This window comes from Hakea prostrata, chromosome 1 (genome assembly GCF_041222555.1).
Source record: "Hakea prostrata isolate BN-2017 chromosome 1, UWA_Hpros_2, whole genome shotgun sequence".
Classification (NCBI taxonomy): domain Eukaryota; kingdom Viridiplantae; phylum Streptophyta; class Magnoliopsida; order Proteales; family Proteaceae; genus Hakea; species Hakea prostrata.
Window position 1 is genome coordinate 61383743 of NC_142600.1, and position 18887 is coordinate 61402629.

Sequence of the window (18887 nt, forward strand, 5' to 3'; positions counted from 1 at the left end):
CATGGTCCATCTTCATTAATGGTTTTGAAAGAAGGTCAAGTTGATGTTAACTTGACAATTCTGATCTAAGGCCAACACAAAAACTTTATTTTTGTATAATCTATCATACAAATAGATGATACGTCCATTTCAACCGAAAGAACCACTCAATCATCTCATCACCGATAAAGATTCAGAAATAGTTAGGGCAAGGTAAACCAAGAACAGTTAAAGCATATGACTTAGCCTATAGGGTTTAGAGTTTGGACAAGTCAGGTTTGGGTGTCCCACAGAGCAATCTTTTTCAATTTCTGATTATATTACAATAAATTGTATGACTTTGGATACTAGAGAGAGAAAGAGAGTGGTCTAGTTAATGTATGGGAAGGGTTTATTCAAGATTAAAAGTTAGTATTAGTATTAGCTAGCCATTAGCTAATCATCAGAAAGAAGGTTAGAAGAAGTAGTAGTGATTGAAATTAGAGAACTTTCCGTTGACTTGTGAATCTCTCTCGATAATTACTTCCATGGCTTTCCGAACTTCATAACCTTCCAGACTTCTAAATAAAGCCATCATCATCACCAATACCCAAAGCTAGTTTTGGAGAGGAAAGAGAGGAACCTTCTTTCCAGGGGGGACTTCTGGAGAAAGAGATAAAAGATCAACTGAACTCCTCAAGAGAGAAAATGGGGAGAGCTCCTTGCTGTGACAAGGCAAACGTGAAGAAAGGGCCATGGTCACCAGAAGAAGATTCTAAGCTCAAGGAGTTCATCGAGAAGTATGGAACTGGTGGTAATTGGATTGCACTCCCACACAAGGCTGGTAAGATTTGCTCAAAAAAGAAAACTGAATTTCTGGGTTTCCTTTTCTGCTCTTCTTTTGTCCCCTACTCGTTCTGATTGTTTCCTGTTTCCCTTAAATGGTTTGGTTCTCTCAGGTCTGAAGAGATGTGGAAAAAGTTGCAGATTAAGATGGCTTAACTACTTAAGACCCAACATTAAGCATGGAGAATTTTCTGATGCTGAAGACAGGATGATCTGTGGTCTCTTTTCTAGCATTGGGAGCAGGTATCCTTCAATTTCTTTCTTTGCAAAAGTCCCAGTTTTTTCAGTCCATATTCGAACAACTTAGGTTATCCAACTTTGTCAGATTAGATCTCTTCATCTGAGATGTACTGAAAATTTTGTCTTGTTTCTTCTGCTTCTTCTTCTTTTGCTGGTTTTGTCTTAATGGAACTTATTCCACCTGAGTGCAGGTGGTCAATAATAGCAGCTCACTTGCCAGGCAGGACTGACAATGATATCAAGAACTACTGGAACACTAAGCTCAAGAGGAAACTCATGGGTTTAGTCCCTCCTAACAATTCCTCTCAAAGAAAAACCCATCATCAACAAACCTTCTCATCTAATCATCTTCAAAGCATGTCTTCTTCATCACCTTCACTATCATCTTCATCATCATATAAAGATAGCAGTATGAATACCACTAATTACTACACCCCCACTAAATCTTTCACAAGCCCTGAGCCAATTTCATTCCCACCAAATCTCTGGAGCAACACCAATGGTTCTGTCGTCACTAATAGTACTCCTGCTACTGCTTCCCTTCTCAGAACTCAACAGAGCTTAGCGGGTCCTATGTATCAGTACCAAGGGAAAGACAATTTTCTCATGTTTGGAGGTTCTGCTGAACCAAGTTGCAGTTCTTCCAATGGAAGTAGCAGCAACCAGATCAGCTATGGGAGAGAGATTGAATTTGAATTTGGTGGTAGTGGTGTCAATGGTGAGCAGCAGCATATGTCTCTTGGGACATATCCCTATAATGGAGTTGAAGAAAACCAGAAGCTATTCCTTGGCAGCAACACTAATGGAGGTCACGGATTTGATGGTTGGAATGAAAGACCAAATGGGTTGTGGGGAGAAACTTCATTAGAGAATGGGCTGGAGGAGATTAAGCAGCTCATTAGCACTCATGGTTGCAATAATAGTTTCTTTGTTGATGAAAACAAGACACAAGGGAGGGCCATGTACTATTGAAACTGACACTGACTGTATGTAAATCAGAAAAAGATTTGAAGGGGTATGGTGGGAGGAGACTCAGAGATCCAATTCTGTCAGATAGGAGAAGAGAAGAGAAGGATGGAGTGTGGCAGTAAGCGATGGTCTATTTTGTTGTTTGAACACTTTTTAACTGTACATTGGTTAAAGTTCCCCCCTTAGCATTTCTTTTGGGAATTGGGAATGATGTCTGTCTTAGTTCATTTCCACTGCACTGCACTGCACTGCACTATCATTCTGAAATTTATTGTCATGGAAACTGGAGAATACATCATCATTCAATTCAAGAATCAAATCAAGCATGCTAATGTCTTAATTTTATGTAGATATTTAATTAATCATTAGTTTTCTTTATTCGTTTCTCTTTCTCTCTCTCTCTCTCTCTCTCTCTCTCCTGTTCTCTGATCTTTTTTTTTTCTTCTTCTTTTCTGCATTATATGTATAATATATAACCTGATCTAGCCAAGCTGCCAGGCATGGCTTGGCACTCTTGGACTAGGGGGCAATTCAAGCATGTATTTGAGTTTTTCTTTTATTTATGACATCAAATAATAGAATATGCATTAGTTGAGTGAACAAAATATATAATTAAAGGAGAATCCTTATCCTAGTCTTCTCTTTTATTTATGTTTATTTGATTGGAAATCCAAGCCTTCAAATAGGGTTGTCTTTCTTCTATTTCTCAAACAGACTTACTGGGCATTTTTTACTGTTGAACTGGTGACAAGAGTCTGGTTAATAGAGGATCCATTGTTATTTGTCAAAACCTTAAAATTTTGAATATTGATTAGAAGTAAATCGGAAGCATAACTTGGAAATTAATGGAGAACTAAACCCACTTGTGGTGCAATATATGGAACCCTTGAAAGTGATCATCTGGAACAGACACTGACAGAGAATCCTTATTGGGAAGCTGTCTATGGCTCCAAAAACGTATGATCACAAGATTCGATGCCTTCTGAGGAGACTAGTGATTTGCTGAAATTTTTATTTATTTTTCTCCATGGCCAACCCCTTTCTTTTTAAGATTTAAAGGTTCAGTGCCTTCCACACCCCCACTTAAAATATTAACAGATTGGGAAGATGTACACATTGACCTCTTCAACCTTTGCTTGCATTTCTTATTTGATTGCAACATTTCAATTGGGTTTTGCCAGCTATTTCATTTGTAAAATATTCAGTGGATGAAAACCAACCACAAGAGGAGAGAGAGAGAGAGAGAGGGTTTATCCGGGAATTCTTTTCCAGTGGAGATGGAGTGGTCAAAAGGTAAGGTTACCAACTGACACATGAAATTTTTAACCTTCTGCTGTCCTTTTGTGAAGATTTCCTTAAGGTTTTTGACAGGTTTGTCTTAAATGAATGAACCAAAATGAAGTGAAGTGATTTGATACTTGACTATGAAGTCTTCTAAATCATAATGGGTTTTCTTACTGTGCAGATTGGAAATGCCATCAATTCAACTGCAAGTGAGTGAAACTACAAAAATATTCTGGTCTGACCCCTTTGCCATCAATTTAACTCTTCAATATCAAATCCTTGCAAGCCGGGCTGATTGAACCGGAGAAAACCAAGGAACATGTCTGGAAAAATCAACTTGGGTGGCTAATCTTTTCATAGGCATCTAACAAGCCCTCCAAAATTAGTTCAAATCTTCAAATTCTCTTAAAATTAGTCAAAAGTGCATGTAAGCTCGTTTGAACACCTAAGTTTTGAAAAAGAATAAGGTATATTTCTAATTTGTTCTTTACAACCATCTTCGTCTCTTCTTTAATTACTATTGCCATCATCATCATCGCCTTAACCTACAGTGCTAGATTTAAGATCTCGAGATAAACATGAAATTGAGCAATGAGGATAAGCATAGTAAAAAATGGAGTCAAGATAAGGTAAAAGGATTATATATTTGAAAACCTATACCATTTTAAAATAGTACTAACTAAAAAGGATATTTCAAATGCTTATTTTCAAATATTGGACACTCAAATTGACTTATGAACATACCTTTTTTTTTTTTGGGTCTTTTCTAATAGATAGTATCCTAAAGGAGAGGAAGGGACGACGAGAACCAAGAGAACCGAAGACCTGATATCGTGGGGTCTTACACTCCATACATTCACAAAATGCATTAGGCACTTATTCTCTATAAGCCACGAGTCTAACGAAAATTTTCTCAATGTACCATCATCCTTTCACAAATTAGATTTTTTCTTTTACCTTTTTCTTGTGGTCCCCATGTAGAAGATTCTATTCTTCATGTCACTATTGGTGTAATGTAAAAGATTCTCTTTCTTCCCTTCCATTACATTGAAGTTGAGAGGGGAAATTCTCTCCCTTGATTTAATAAACTAAGAATCTCACCAGAAGAGACATGAGTATGAAAGCTTAGTGGTGTAGAGCTAGTGGAGGTTCAACTTCAACATCTTAAAACATGAAATAATTTTATAATAACATTGCTTACCAGCTGATGGTTCCATACTCTATAAGAATTTTCCACATGCTATACTTGAAGATTTTATAAATCAATGAACAGCTCTCCTAGTTTGTGGGTTTGAACTCAAAATACAATAGCAAAAATTAAACATCATATCAAACAAAAGGTCTAGTCACTCCTCTCCTTTGTTGAAGTACCTTTCTTTTCTATCACCAAAAGGAATTACCTTTCTCTTCTTACCAAAAAAATACAATTTTCAATCCAATCAAAAGGTCACTTCTGATGAAGAAGAGATTCACTTTACAAATTTTTAGCGAGATTGGACATTTACATTACTCATAAACAATTTTTTTTCTTAAAGCAGAATGTCATAATCAACTTCAATCAGTTGGCCAACATAATGAAATTGTTATAAAAATGGAAGTGGGTAGAGCCATATTATAAGCTCTAAAGAAAAGGATTTGTTTTTGATACCCCAATGATGAACATAGAGTGTAACTTAAGTTGATAAACTGACAGCTTATTACAAACAAAGCTTGATCCAAAGAAACTTCAATCACCTCTAATCAACATTTCAATACCTTTTCCACAAAATTTCAAGAACAAAAAGACTATTGCCAAACTTCAGAAATACTTGAAAATATAATATGAACACCAATTAAGGCTTGCCTTTCTATTAGCAGGTATGTAACATTACAGACAGCCCTAACTCTTGAGAAGGGCTGATCTACTGCCAATTATGGTATGTGAACTTTTCTATTCTCAGCTCATAGACCAAAACTCAAGCATTTGAACAGTAAGCCTGGAATAGAGCATGAACATCATCCTGAACGATTGCAAATCCGAGAATTTGGTTTGTTGATCATCTGGAGTATGTTGGTAGCAGAGAGAAGTTGAAAGTGCTACTCCCACTAACATGGTCAAGGATTGAATCAGCTTTCAACTGGAATTAAAATGGCTGTTATCGTGCAGCTTTCCACTATTTTTTCCCACCCAATGACTTGAGGTCACTCTGCTGTAGTTCAACATGCTTCCCAAGCCTGAAACAAGACAAACTCAAAACATCAAGCTACGTGGAAATATATATACATATGATATAACATCAAAATAGGAATTGCATTCTTTCAAAAAGACCCAATGGCTTATAAGTCAAACAAAATTTCATTGATTCAACTGTCCAGATTTTTTTCCACTTCATTTTCTTTCTTTCTTTCTTCATATTTATTGTCTTGGGACATAGATATTCTAGATACCCCCATTATGAATCGTCAAAGTCTTCCTACTTCTCCATTGTTCCAATCAGATCCGAAAAATGATAAATCAATCAAAATAGGAATTGCATTCTTTCAAGAAAACCCATTGGCTTAAAAGTCAAACAAAATTTCATTGATTCAACAGTCCAGATTTTTTTTCCACTTCAGATTGTTGCAGTCAGTACAAGCACAGAAAACAATGTCTCCAGTATTTTTCTTTTAATACAATGCTCCTGGCGGCAAAATAGGGCATCAACCAAAACCAAGGAAACTAGTCAAGGTTTATGAAATACTTGAACATTTCTAGTAAAATTATGGATTATATTTTTCTTTAGTTACATAAAGCATTCCCATGGTGGCTGCAGATCTAAAATATCATAGACAAGTTTATAGCCAAAATGTGTCAAACACCCCCCCCCCCCCCCACACACACATCAGTTTAACACTATTCCAAATCACTAAACTAGCATTCACAAATATCACAGGAAATAGAAAAAGGAACTTCAAAGTTAAACTCAAGATTTTAGTTCTCCAGTTACCCAAGATCCGATGGAAGCCTGAAACCTCCTATCCGCACACGCTTAAGTGAATGAAGCTGTAAGATTAGAATACAGAATTAATTGAAAAAGAAAAGGACCAGCTGAAAAAAATATTTAAACAAGCAGATGACAAGTTTCTGTTCCCTCAACAAAACACATAAGTGCAAAAGCCGTTCTTCAAACCACTTTTCTTATTGATTCGTTTTTAAACAACAAAAGAACGGCCATTTAAACAAAACACCAACCTCCATTCTTCTGTTCTCCACGAACAAAAGAATGCTTGAACTGTTCTTTCAGACTGTTACCAAATGAGAATCCTTGGTTAGGGGTTTAAGGAGAATTGAGGCTAAGGATTTGTAGGTTATGTTTACCAAAGGTAAAGTTTAAATTCAACATTGGATAGATTTGGTTTGAAAGGCTCATCAATTGCTTTGATATGGTACCTATGGTCTCAAATGAAGAGAACTAATGTTTAAAAAGGTAGAAGTTGGGCTATGTCTGGAAAGAATGCAACAACGAAAAAGCTTGTATGCACTCAAACTCTGACCGTTTTGTCGAAATACTAATCAGACCTTATCCAATGATAACACTAAAGGAAGTCCCAGGTATAGCACCAGTGGGACAATATCTCTTTTATATTTTCCTAAAATTTTCTTTGCCACTGTAACCACTATAATTCTGCAAATGGGAAAGAGATGTTATATGACAAAAATATGCACAAAAAAACTAAAGAAATAAAACTGACCATTAGCCCAGCATTTTTAATAATTTCACGAACTTCATGATTTCTGCCTTCATGAACCTGTCAAGTTCAGTACAAACAAACCAAAATGGATCAGTTTTCCACACTCATTAGAACTAAAATATGTGAGGAAGGGCCAAGTGAAGGAGGAAGAACTATGATTTAAACAAGAAAATTAGTCATGGACATTTAAAGATAAAAGTTATCATTCTTTGATTGAAAAAGTTAAAGGTAGAATCAAGGAAATGTGAAACCAAAAACGTAACATCTAAAACCTAGTGATTTTTTGTTTAAATAATATAATCTTGCCAGACAAAAATGGCAGTACAAGTCACTCTGAAGATATATTTCCGAAAATGGGGAGTTACAGAATAGCTCATCTGCATGATGTTCAACTGACCTTATTTTAGCAATAATCACAAGATTCTAATTAAAGATTCAGAAATCTAATTGCAGAAAGTAACGTATGGAAGCAGCAACAAGGTGGGAAACTCGGGGTGCTAAACATGAGAATGAATGTAGATACATGTAATGCTTAACACCCCCCCCCGCGCGTATAGCTCAATCATCATTAACAGTGTTTGTAGATCAAAATTTTGTGCAGAAGGAAATCCCACAGATAAAACATGACTTGTTTCCTGGTTAAATGCTTAGATCAACCACTTTGAATCAGGCCATTAATGGCTTACTTTCAGCTCAGTTGTTGCCCTGGAGATGCCAAGAGTACGAGCATAGTGGTCTCCTCATGTTTTTGAATACACTACAATCTCTGCTGACCTAGAGTCAGAAATAGAGCAGCCATTGATGTTGACCGGCTAATAATTTAACTGTCAAAATAACATGAAAATGTGGCATCTATTGACAGTTGTCAGGAATCAAGATCCAGTCCTGTAGCTAACGCAAATCTTTTTTTCACTAGGAGGTATCCCCCTAATGTTGAGCAGGTTTGGTTCAATTTGGTTGGGAGCCAACCCTGACAAAACCCAACACAAGGCCAACCCCTAATCATCCTCCTTAGTTAAAAAGCACAAATTAGCCTGGGGTTAGTCTAGAATCCAGATGAGGTAATTCTTGGTCGCAAAGAAGCAGGTCTATCAGAGTTTCCCCACAGGCATGTTCAAGATCCTTCTGTGATAATTAATCCTAAGAGTGAGCAAAGCTATGATTGGAGAATTCTTTAATATGATCAATGAAACATGTTTTGGAGAGAAAATATAAATACCCAGTATTCCCAAATAATTAAGTAATGTCAACAACATCATCAAGATGTTTATTGCTAGAGGTGATAAGTTGATGATCAAGACAGTCTATGTGAAAACATAATAAATTCAGACACTGAAGTTTATCTGCCTTCCAAGGAAATTGAATTGATCTTCAAATTCATAAATGATCACCAAGTCCAATGCCTTCAGATGTCACTTGTCAGTCATAGTATTCATCTTCTTCAGACAGAAAATCAACTCAGCCGTTACGTAAGACATGAGCTTGTTCTTTACTTGAAATAAAATTTTGACACTTGATTCCTTGTGACACTCTTTGAGACCATTCTATCTACGCCTGATGCTAACATGATCTACCAACATCCCTAAACATATTAACCAAATAATTTAACTAACCTGTTCGGTTTCAGTATTTTTAGTCAAAATATAATGAAATAGACAAATACAGGCAGGAGAAAGCACTTTAATATGCAATAAACCCAAGTTAGAGAAAGGAATTTATGGTGTAGCTACTCTTAAAAGTATCCTCTTTAATGTCTAGCCAAGTACCACAATGCGAAGCCGAGGCCTTTTCATGTCTGGCTGTTGTGGCAGTAGCTCCACAGAATCTGGGGTGCACTGGATGCCTTCAACAACTGTGCCTTCACTGACAGCTATCAACTGTTTCTTATTTACAATTCCATCTATAGTTGCGAAGTATCTACAAAACAATAAGTTCAAGCTGTCAGGATACACAGAAGAATGTGGTAACCTCAAGCAGCTATAAATCACCTTAAACTGTCTTGGGAAAGGAGAAAAAGAAATCACCTACAAACAATAACTAGAAGGGGCAAAGGATGCCCTACACTCAAGTAAAAAGTAAAAAATTACAAGTTTATTGCTTCATATAGATCAAGTGAATCTTCATTTGGGCAAAGAACACACTGAAATCCTATTTAACTAAAATAGAAACAATTCAATGCAACAAAGGAAAAAAAAAATAGAGGGAACCATGGAAACTTACTCCTTTGACAACTTAGATGATGGATGTGAAAGTCTTTGAGCAAAATCTCCTGAAAAGACAGAATTTTACAATTAAAAAAAAAAAAACCAACTCATTGCAGTCAGATCCAAAAGTTCATAATAACTCAGTATGCTGTTTATGTCATCAGTCTGAGGCATAATCACATTCTTACCATCATTGGTAACAACAATCAGCCCAGTTGTGGCAACATCAAGACGACCAACAGTAAATAATCTTGGTTTCGGTAATCCTGGATTTTTCTTATTCTGGAAATGCAACTCATTAGATTTATAGTATGAAAAAACAAACCTAGAAAATAAATTAGAAGATTAAAGCTCAGAAATTGCAGATACCCAGTTCTTGAAGAAATCATCAAACAGCGAAATGACAGATCTAGATTCATTCTCCCCAAATGAGCATATGTACCTGTCATTTTAATTGCATTAACTCCTCCATCTACACAAAACACATGAATTCCAATCCTAAGACACAGCTTTTAATTGCCAAAAGACCATAAAAATCCAGCATTTGATGAAATAGCAACCAACCCTTTTGGCTTGTTCAGCGCAAAATACACCTTTGGAGGAAGCTTCTTAGCAAGACGGCTTCCATTCACATATATTATATCCCTTGTTGGATCAACACGAGTCTACATATTGAGAGCAGCATTAGAATGAAAATACAAAAATGCGATTTTATCTATATACACCAATTTCCTTTCCTAAGCAATAATTGCAGCTTCATCTAGTAAACAGGAAGAAGAAAATAACCAAAACCCAAAATTTTCTTCTTAGCAGAACATAAGAGAGGCAGAGAACTCAGGGAATTGAAGAACGGAATACCTGTGGTGCATTGCACACAGAACCATTAACGGTCACCCGGCCCTCAAATATAAGCTCCTCGCTGCTTCGTCTTGATGCCACTGGAAACAAGAACTTCGTAATAAATTAAGTAAAAAAAATTAAAAAATCTCCATAACCCAGGTCGAAAGGAAATGAGAAAAGGAAGAGCTCCAATGAACAAGAAATTCATGAATCGTTTAACTCCCATTACTATTTATCCAATTCAGGTATGTGTCCAATTAAAAACGTAATTCGACCCCGAAAGACAAAAGACTAGAGTAACAATTCTAATTTTCCAAACCCCTTAGGAAATGAAAGCCAAATGGGCTTTCACGATTCCAACCGAAACGAGATTCCCCTGAAGGTTCTATTTCTTAATTCCTCCAAAATTCAGGTTCGTCAAAGCCTAGTCTGAGTTCTTACCACCAGCAGCTGCGAGAACTTTACTGAGTCTCTGAGGGGAATCCCTGAAGTTCTCATTATAAAACCTCCGAGCGGCCTTCGAGTACTTGGGCTCCGGCGTCGGAGCAACAGCTTTTGTAGGCTTCTTCTTCTGCTTCTTCACACCCGTAGATGTGGTTTTGGCATCGGCCATGGCGTGAAGAAACCGAGCCGGAGGAGTCATCTGGAGTGAGAGGTTGCCGTTTTCGTCTCGAACGATCCATGGAATAAAGAGCGGATTGGAAGGTAGTTGCTGGAAGCTATGATCTTGTTTAGCAGAGTCTTCAGAAACGAGTTTGTCCTTGGGGGTTTCTTTACGCCCAGAGCCAAAGGAGATGTTAAACTCCCTAGACGAAGATGAAATTGAAGAACACCTAATGGGAGAGAATGTTCTAAGGTTTCTTCTGCAACTGAGAGTGAAGACCGACGAAGACAAGTGAAAAGATGACAATGCCATATATGCAGCAGCTGCTGCCGCGGCGGCCATGGAAGGAAGCGTTCTGCCGCTGTGCGGCTTCCTAGAGTGGGAAACTGCTACTATCGTCTATCTGTGAACACGAATTCACTTGAAATTGATTTTCCAAAGAACAAAAATTTAACGGTTAAAAGTAGAAAACAGCCTTAGCAGTCTTTGGTATAGCAGTCTTTAGTATAGTTTTTGTTTTATTTTATTTTATTTTATTTCATGCAAATTAATTTTAACTTATGAAAATTACAAAAAATTGACCTTAATTTATAGGACCTTTTTGGTAAAGATTGTAGAGTATAGATTGATCTTCTAAAAAGGACCCAGCCCAAAAATTTGAAGGGTATTGTAGTCTTTTTTTTTTTTTTGTGTGTGTAAAATAGTGTGTACTTTACTGATGTGGCAAAATTTATGGGTGGTAGCACAAAAACCAAGCCAAGCACGACACTTAACTTGGAGCTAAGACAAACAAGTTATGGCGATCTAGGTCTTATATTTTGAATTTGAATAGCATTTTGATCTTTGTTGCCTTCGTGTGCTAAATAGTGGGTATTTTGTAGATGTGATGAAACTTATAGATGGTGTACATTGCCACAACCATCTAGTCGTGAATGACACTCAATTTGGAGTTGAAACCAAAAAGTTACCCTATATAATCTTTTCTCCTGGTTGTAAACTTGTAAAGTTGTAATACACTAAGATCATCCTAGGAATGGTGTGCAATCATGCATCCCGTAAAACCTTAAGGAGTTCAAATTTGTCCACAATGCCTGTTTGGCGGCCAGGATTAGCTAAGATTTAGACTTTATAGTGCAGCACAAAATACAATTGATTAAACCACAAGATTCTTATTTGCTTTCATTACAAAAAAAAAAAAAGATTCTTATTTGCTTTAGCAATAGGTTTTCTTGGTTACGAATTAAGATTCAAACAATGGTTTACTAACACAAGCACAGATCTGATCCAAGAAGTTTGGCTTAATAATGTGGAGGCAATTTTTATCCTTTCATACCCCACCCAAGAAGCACTAGTCTATTCACTTAATTCCAGGTTTGGTAGATATTAAGTTTACACTTTTTAATGTCCAGTTATGTAATCACAAGTCCCCAACACCCACTGGAATTTTTCAACAATATGGCAAGTAATGCTATTAATACTAACACTTTTACCAACAGAAGAGGTACTGATCTTTTCAAGCAAACCGATGAATTATGTATGACCGTTAATTAATTGATATATATTTTGCTTTTTATGAAAAAAAAAAGGGACTTACTAAGGTTCTACAGTTCTTTTTTTTTTTCCGGTAAACAACAATCTTATTCAAAGCGGGCGGGAGGTGGAAGTGAACATAATGCCACCAACCACTCAATGGAAATCGACCATTCTTTCGGGCCCGAAACCGAAAGGACCTTCCTGGCTAAGGTCCTACAGTTCACAAGAGTATAATTAAAAGTTGCAGGTACTGTACTAATTGGAACAGAACCTATTCGGCAATTCTGCAGAAAACTGGACATTATAATGAGGCAAAAAGGTCAACGGGGTCGAAGACAGATCAAGAATGTATTCGCATTTAATCCCAGTTACAGATTTGATGAAAGAGAGTTAGATACAAGTATTCTGTACAGAGATAGTACAATAAATTTATGTACAAATACACAGCATCTCTCCATTCCGCTACGAAAAGTCCCACTGCCACCAGACCTTCTCCACAATACCCCCACCGCTACGAACAGCAAGGTGGAGTGTTTCAGAAGCAGGAGGGACACCCCACAGAAGTGGCACAGAGACCGTCATGGTAAGCTTTTCCTGCAGACCTCCTTTGCTAGCCTTCTCTGCAGCTACAACCTGACCATCATGAAATGTTTTCAACTGAACCATGATCAAAGTAGAGCTTTACAAGCAACTTTCTGGATTGAAGAAGAAACTAAACAATAGAGGATAAAAAAACACATATACAGCCACACTGAATTCCTAACCTAAATTATGGGTCAGATTACTGAAGATGTATCAAGTATATCAATAAAAGTGTTCCATGTAAAAACGAGTAACCATACTACATTGAAATATTAAGAGGGGAGGCTTCACTGTCCATCATCAACAAATATAAGAAACATTTGATTCACTCACCCAAAGGAATATAGAACATCCAAATTATAATAAGATCAACACAGCACATGCAGCACCGCAGACTTGGATCTAATGTGGACCTGGGTGAGGTGATCTTGCTGCAAGCTTGCTTGAGTTCTGATGGTCAGAATTGTACTGTGAAGCTGCCCCAAAAATAGAAAGTAAGATGTTGAAGAAGTTGCTATGGTGGACTGAATCGATGGATGGAAGATTGAAAAGATGGGTGACATGGGAAGAATACTTGAAGAATCCAGCAGGGTTTGTTACTGGAAGAAAGGTGGTGAGCGATTAGAGGCTGGCAAACAACCAATTTGCAGAGCAATAGTAGCTGGATTGAATAGGACAACTAGCATCAGCATCAATACACCAATTGGTGCTTTGAAGATGAACAACAGCAAGTTTGATGGCCTCTTCCAGCAATGGCAGCAAAAGATTCAAGTCTTCGGCCCAAGTGAGGTTCGAACAAGAGAAAGAAATGAAGAAATAGAAAATCGGATAGCTGTATTTAGCACTCAAAAAGAAGGCTCCATCATGCCTTGGGAGATTAAATCGCGCATTAGTCCCCCTCTGAACCAGGGTTTTTGAACCCCAGGGAGCATTGCTTAGATGCAGAAATCTTTACAATTCAATCTTTAATGCTAGCTGTTGAAACAGAGGCTTGATATTTTTCTTCAGGACTTCGATTACTCAAGCTTTGCAACCAAAAAAAAAAACAACGCAACTCCTCAGCTGCTAATCCATCTAAGATGAATTTCTGGTGAACTGACAATTATATTGTTTACAAAAGTTGGGAATTGTTTGTCACCTGATAGACATGGTAAGCCTGTGCTATAGAGATGCTTCACCCATTTCACAAAAGTCAGCCAAATATATGTGACAAGCATAAGACACCGTTCAAAGTGGTCAATTTTGGAAATGACAGTGACCTCTAATGCACCATAAATGGAGGTTAGTGGCAAATTCATAAATTTTATATCTTTGAATATATTTTAACGCATACAACATGCTAAGTTTGAACTTCGAGTAGTGTTAAATGCACTCTCACAGTGTGTGCATGTGGCAGTCCATGAACTCTAAGTTCACAAACCTTTTGTGCACATCATCATTTATATTGGACATTGAATTAAATCATTACACATGACCAGAGCACAGCATACCTCTCCACCATGGTCCAAGACTGTGTCCTCCACAACATCACTCAGCATCTCAATGGAACGGCAGAAGCCAAAGATACAGAGTCGTCTGCCCAAATCAAGTCCCTACACAATTACTTTTAAATTGTGTAAGAGCTTAGGCACTCCAAACATGCAAAAAAGATAAAATGCTAACCATTAAAGATAAATGTTAAGTCCTTACATTTGTTGCTGCAATATCAAAGAGTGCACCCAAACACAGTCCCTGATTGGGATCCATATAGTCACTCTCCTGAAACTGCTTTAACCTTTGGGCCAATCTACCCTGTTTCTTCTGCACATTAAGGCAATGCAAAAGAGTGACAGAGTAAAATTAGACCAAAACAAATAATTTTAATGCATTCCAGGAATCAGGTGGTAATTGCAGTTAATACCATTTGATTGAAGAATTAGAAGACATAATAAGGTATTACAGACGAGAGATCTAAGAAATTAGCCTTGGGACAAAGAGCATAAACTAGTGAGAAATTCTGACTTTCCTGGTACATAACAAAAATCTGGATGGGTGTCAATAAAGTGTTTCGAATCATACAGCGGAGAACCTTGAGTCACTGAAAAATGGAACGGACTTTCTCTTAAGAAGTTCAATATGTATATGGCGCGGGGGGGTTAGAAGTACCAATTGGTCAAAACACACTGCAAATGGATCCTTTTGGTTAGTTTGGCTGTGTATTACTAGAACTCAAGGAAACAAGTCAAGAAAATTTAGGTGATGGATTAATGCTTTCTAATCAGGAATTCTGACTTCATTTTAGATATAACAAAATTTTCTTCCCTGTAATCTATCATCAAAAGAAAAAAAAATGTGAAAACCATCATTGTTCCAATCCCAGCCTTTTCTCACTATGCAAATAAGAAGAAAACATGCTAAACCAGGTCATGTCAACCGAACTTGGAAAACCCTACATCTGAGGATGCAAGACGGCGAGGGACCATGGAACCTCCTATTTGAACTAGTCCATCAGCAGTGAAAAGTGTGATTCTATCTTCAGGTACCCACTGGATAGCTGCAAAACATAATTCAGAAGTCACCAATCTCTTTATTAACAAAGAAAATTTCCATCTCTATTAATAGAAAAAAAAAGAGGGGGGTGGGGTGGGGAGAGGAAGGGTGTACACTTATATATACAGACAAAATGTGGCTTCAGTATGGCTGTATGATCAGAGATTATTCAAATATATGGTACATCTAACATACCAAATATTTGTATTGACATCTATACCAGAAAAGGGGGAAAAAATTCTACCAGAGAAATCATTGTGGAACAAATAATGATACTAAGCTCAATTAGAAAGGGAATATCTAAATTCATCACCACCTCCCATGTGGCAGACATAGTCCATGCACAAGAAGTTGCCACTCCATTCTCGCTGGAAAAATTGCAGCCCAATAAACTACAATAATGCCATTTCACTGTAAGCAATCTAGCAGTTTTTTCCACTTCAAATTCATTTCCCCTGGAACTCCAATGTAAACAAAGAAGTGGCTGCAGGAACATTAGAGAAAGGAAACATCCATGTCTGCTACGTAGCAAGTGTTGACAAGCCAAAAATGTCACAAGCTAGGGTAACATAAAGAAGGACCACTCCACAATTATAAGCATCTTTCTACAAATCCAGGAAAAAATTGTATGCAACAAGATATCTAAACATAGGACACAAACAAAACATACATGGTGATGTTACACTAGTTTGCAGGGGTAGAGCTTACCCAGGGTTGGGGGGCCCATGCCAACCCCATTTTTAAAAATTTCTTTATCGATACCCCTCAGGCCCTCTTTCTAGGTGTAGAATACAGCAATCCCCACCCCCACCCCCAAAAAAAAACCCATTTTTTTATATTTCCTAGAGAGGTCGCTTTGGGAAACACCAGCACTTGGTTCTGATAGGAGAAATATCTTAACAGTAAATGGATACCCCTTAGGCCATCTTTTCAGCTGTGGAATATCAGCACTAACCCCCCCCCCCCCCCCCCTATTTTTTGATATTTCCTAGAGAGATCCCTTTGGCCTTCTTTCCATGTGCGAAACACCAGCACTTGGTTCCCTGATTGGAGAAATATCTTAACAGTAAAGACGATGGGTAGAATGGTCATTGTTAATAATTAAGTTCCAGGGTATTTGACAAATTCATAGAAACCAAGATGCACAATTCACCAGTATTCGGCCCCCCTCAATATTAAATTCTGGCTCTGCCCTTGCTAGTTTGGATCAATGAACTCATATAACATATTACCTGTAGACACAGTACATTCCCCTGATTAAAAGAAAGAAATCCAAAAACAAGCACGAGAAAGAAGGGGCAGGAAAACTTCAGTCCACATTGCACAATTATGTTTGAACCAGAAATAACCTGGTTTAGTTCTGGTGAGTACTATTCAAACTGGGTTGATAATTTGACTGAAAATTCAGCTGAGACACGAAAAATTTTCAGTTTCAAGTTAATAATTCATTAGTCAAGAGACAGTTACTATTTGTTAACTTCTCAACTCTTTAGTCAAGAAATACTTTCCAGTCTATTAGACTTTTGGAGATTCAAACTCAAGATATAGGGACCACTATAAAAATTTGAAGAATGAAATAGATGAACAGAAAGTTTCTACATAAGAAGTTCAATTGATTGCGAGCAAAACCCCACAAGTCTTATCTGAATTAAACAGAGACCTTAGCCAAAACCTACATTCAAGAAAATACAATTCAATGCAATCCAAAATCTGGAGGACAACAAATAATTCATCCATGCACTCTCAAGGAGGGCTTCACCACGCACTGACAACATAATCACGAATACGTAAAGAGTTCTATCTATTGACAGTGAAACAGCTAAGGGAAACCCAATCATCCCAAAATAAACTTCTCCTCTCTAAAATCTAAAGCAGCTATCCCCCAATTAGAAGAGCAAGGAGAAAATTTAGGCACAAATTAATGTGTTTCCATGAAAGTTCTCTTGGTCAGAAAACACTTGGTTGTTCTGTTGCAGGAATGAGCCAGAGCCAGTGGGTGACTCAAATACTCAATTTGCTCAGGCAGTTCTGTGGATCAAATCCTAGCCCTGGCGTACCAGGGACTTAAACTTAAAACCTTTTTAGAGAAGGCTAAACAAACTTATATGATACTTTTAGAGAAGATTAAAACTTGAAGGTCTTTGAAAGAAGACGTAAACTTGTAAGATCTTTTGAGAGAAGATTGAAACTCTTCTATTGAATCAACAACTAAAAGCCACAACTTGGTCATAGCCAATGCATAATCTGCATTTGCAATGAAGTTGACAGTGTTGTTTGACATGTGCATGTGTAATGTGTGTCAAAGAAGGTAAGGGGAATGAATTTATACTACTCACACTTCCCTCCAGTCTTCAAACTTCTAACTACCTCAACCTATCCACAGACATAACCGCTCAAACCACCCTGCTGATTCTGCAGATATATTTAGGATCCATATCCTTTGGGAGTAATCGGTCTAACTACCTAGAAACTGCTTCGGTGAACTCATTCAAAGTGCACTGAACCAGATCCGCAACCCGCTTAGACCAGACAGAGATCAGGGTTCCATATGACAGAGAATTTCTTCAATCGATCAGCACACAATGATCCAAATGCAGCTCGTCAATAAAATCAAACGCAAAAGCCGTCAATAGATACATCCCGTAAGGAAGTTCTTTCAGACTTCATTTAGAGGAATATAAAAAGATCTTTAAACATTTCAACTTCCTCATCCCTGGAATAATTTGTTTAGATGAGTGAACATCAAAATTAAATTCAGACCGCATGAACGATATCATCAAAACATCAACAAAGAGGAAGGCACAATCTACCAACAAAAAAACAAAGAGGAAGGCACAAACAAGAAAATAAAACCCTAAAAGAGCTAGAGTCCAGAGCCATCATTAAATACAGAATTGGGAAGGGAAAAAAAAAAGAAAGCTAAAACCGACATACCAGAGCCATCATTTGCATCAGTGTTGGAGGACTGCCAAGGGTAGAATCCAAATGAATCATCACCAAGGAAGTCTCCGGAACCATTTTCCTTAGCAAAAGATCGGAGGAGACGAGACGATTGTCCACGAAAAACGAACGAAAATTTGGGGGGCGAAGAGAAAGAAGAAGAAAGGGACAAGAATGATAACAATCTGGGATTTGTGGCTGTCGGTGACGATGATGCGGTTGAAGGTGAATTATTATCCCAGGAAGATGGCGGAGAGAAGGTTGAAAAGGAACGGAAGAAAGTGGTGGAGAAGCACAGAGCAGACGAATCCGCCATACGAATGAAAGGAGGACACAACACAGACACGATCTACAGTAGAGAATGGAATGAAAGTAAAAGAAAGAGAAAATCAGAAATCTCAGGCTATTAGTGTCTGTCACTTGGAAGGGACCGCCAAGTAGCTACGGAGATGCCACGTGGCATACGCCTTCGAACATCTAGCGACTTTAAAAAACAGGTTTTAATAATCAGTTAAATAACTGAAAATGGTGGGATTGGAGTGTCACATTATCTGATAACTGGAATAGTGAAACGACTCAAACCCCAATTATTATTTTTTTTATCTTATTTAAATATTATTATTGTTATTTTTGACTACTAAAAGATG

General features: G+C 37.5%; 3 protein-coding genes across 3 annotated transcripts; 1 reads left to right on the top strand and 2 right to left on the bottom strand.

Annotated features, from left to right (window-relative positions):
• The first annotated feature begins 491 nt into the window (after positions 1–491).
• Positions 492–2336, top strand: LOC149029293 (uncharacterized). The gene is made up of 3 exons (XM_089150453.1): positions 492–802; positions 918–1047; positions 1236–2336. The coding sequence occupies exons 1-3, from the start codon at positions 667–669 to the stop codon at positions 2014–2016; spliced, it is 1047 nt and encodes a 348-aa protein (XP_089006579.1). The 5' UTR covers positions 492–666; the 3' UTR covers positions 2017–2336.
• A 2513-nt stretch (positions 2337–4849) lies between these two features.
• Positions 4850–11071, bottom strand: LOC149029294 (putative ribosomal large subunit pseudouridine synthase SVR1, chloroplastic). The gene is made up of 10 exons (XM_089141422.1): positions 10494–11071; positions 10071–10150; positions 9777–9877; positions 9582–9654; positions 9401–9494; positions 9229–9277; positions 8775–8925; positions 7009–7065; positions 6264–6319; positions 4850–5511 (listed from the first exon to the last, which is right to left on the bottom strand). The coding sequence occupies exons 1-10, from the start codon at positions 10996–10998 to the stop codon at positions 5451–5453; spliced, it is 1227 nt and encodes a 408-aa protein (XP_088997548.1). The 5' UTR covers positions 10999–11071; the 3' UTR covers positions 4850–5450.
• Positions 11072–12392: 1321 nt separating this feature from the next.
• On the bottom strand, positions 12393–18621 carry LOC149029295 (uncharacterized). Its single transcript, XM_089141431.1, has 5 exons — positions 18235–18621; positions 15204–15304; positions 14461–14571; positions 14262–14363; positions 12393–12822 (listed from the first exon to the last, which is right to left on the bottom strand). The coding sequence occupies exons 1-5, from the start codon at positions 18554–18556 to the stop codon at positions 12652–12654; spliced, it is 807 nt and encodes a 268-aa protein (XP_088997557.1). The 5' UTR covers positions 18557–18621; the 3' UTR covers positions 12393–12651.
• Between the last annotated feature and the right edge of the window lie 266 nt (positions 18622–18887).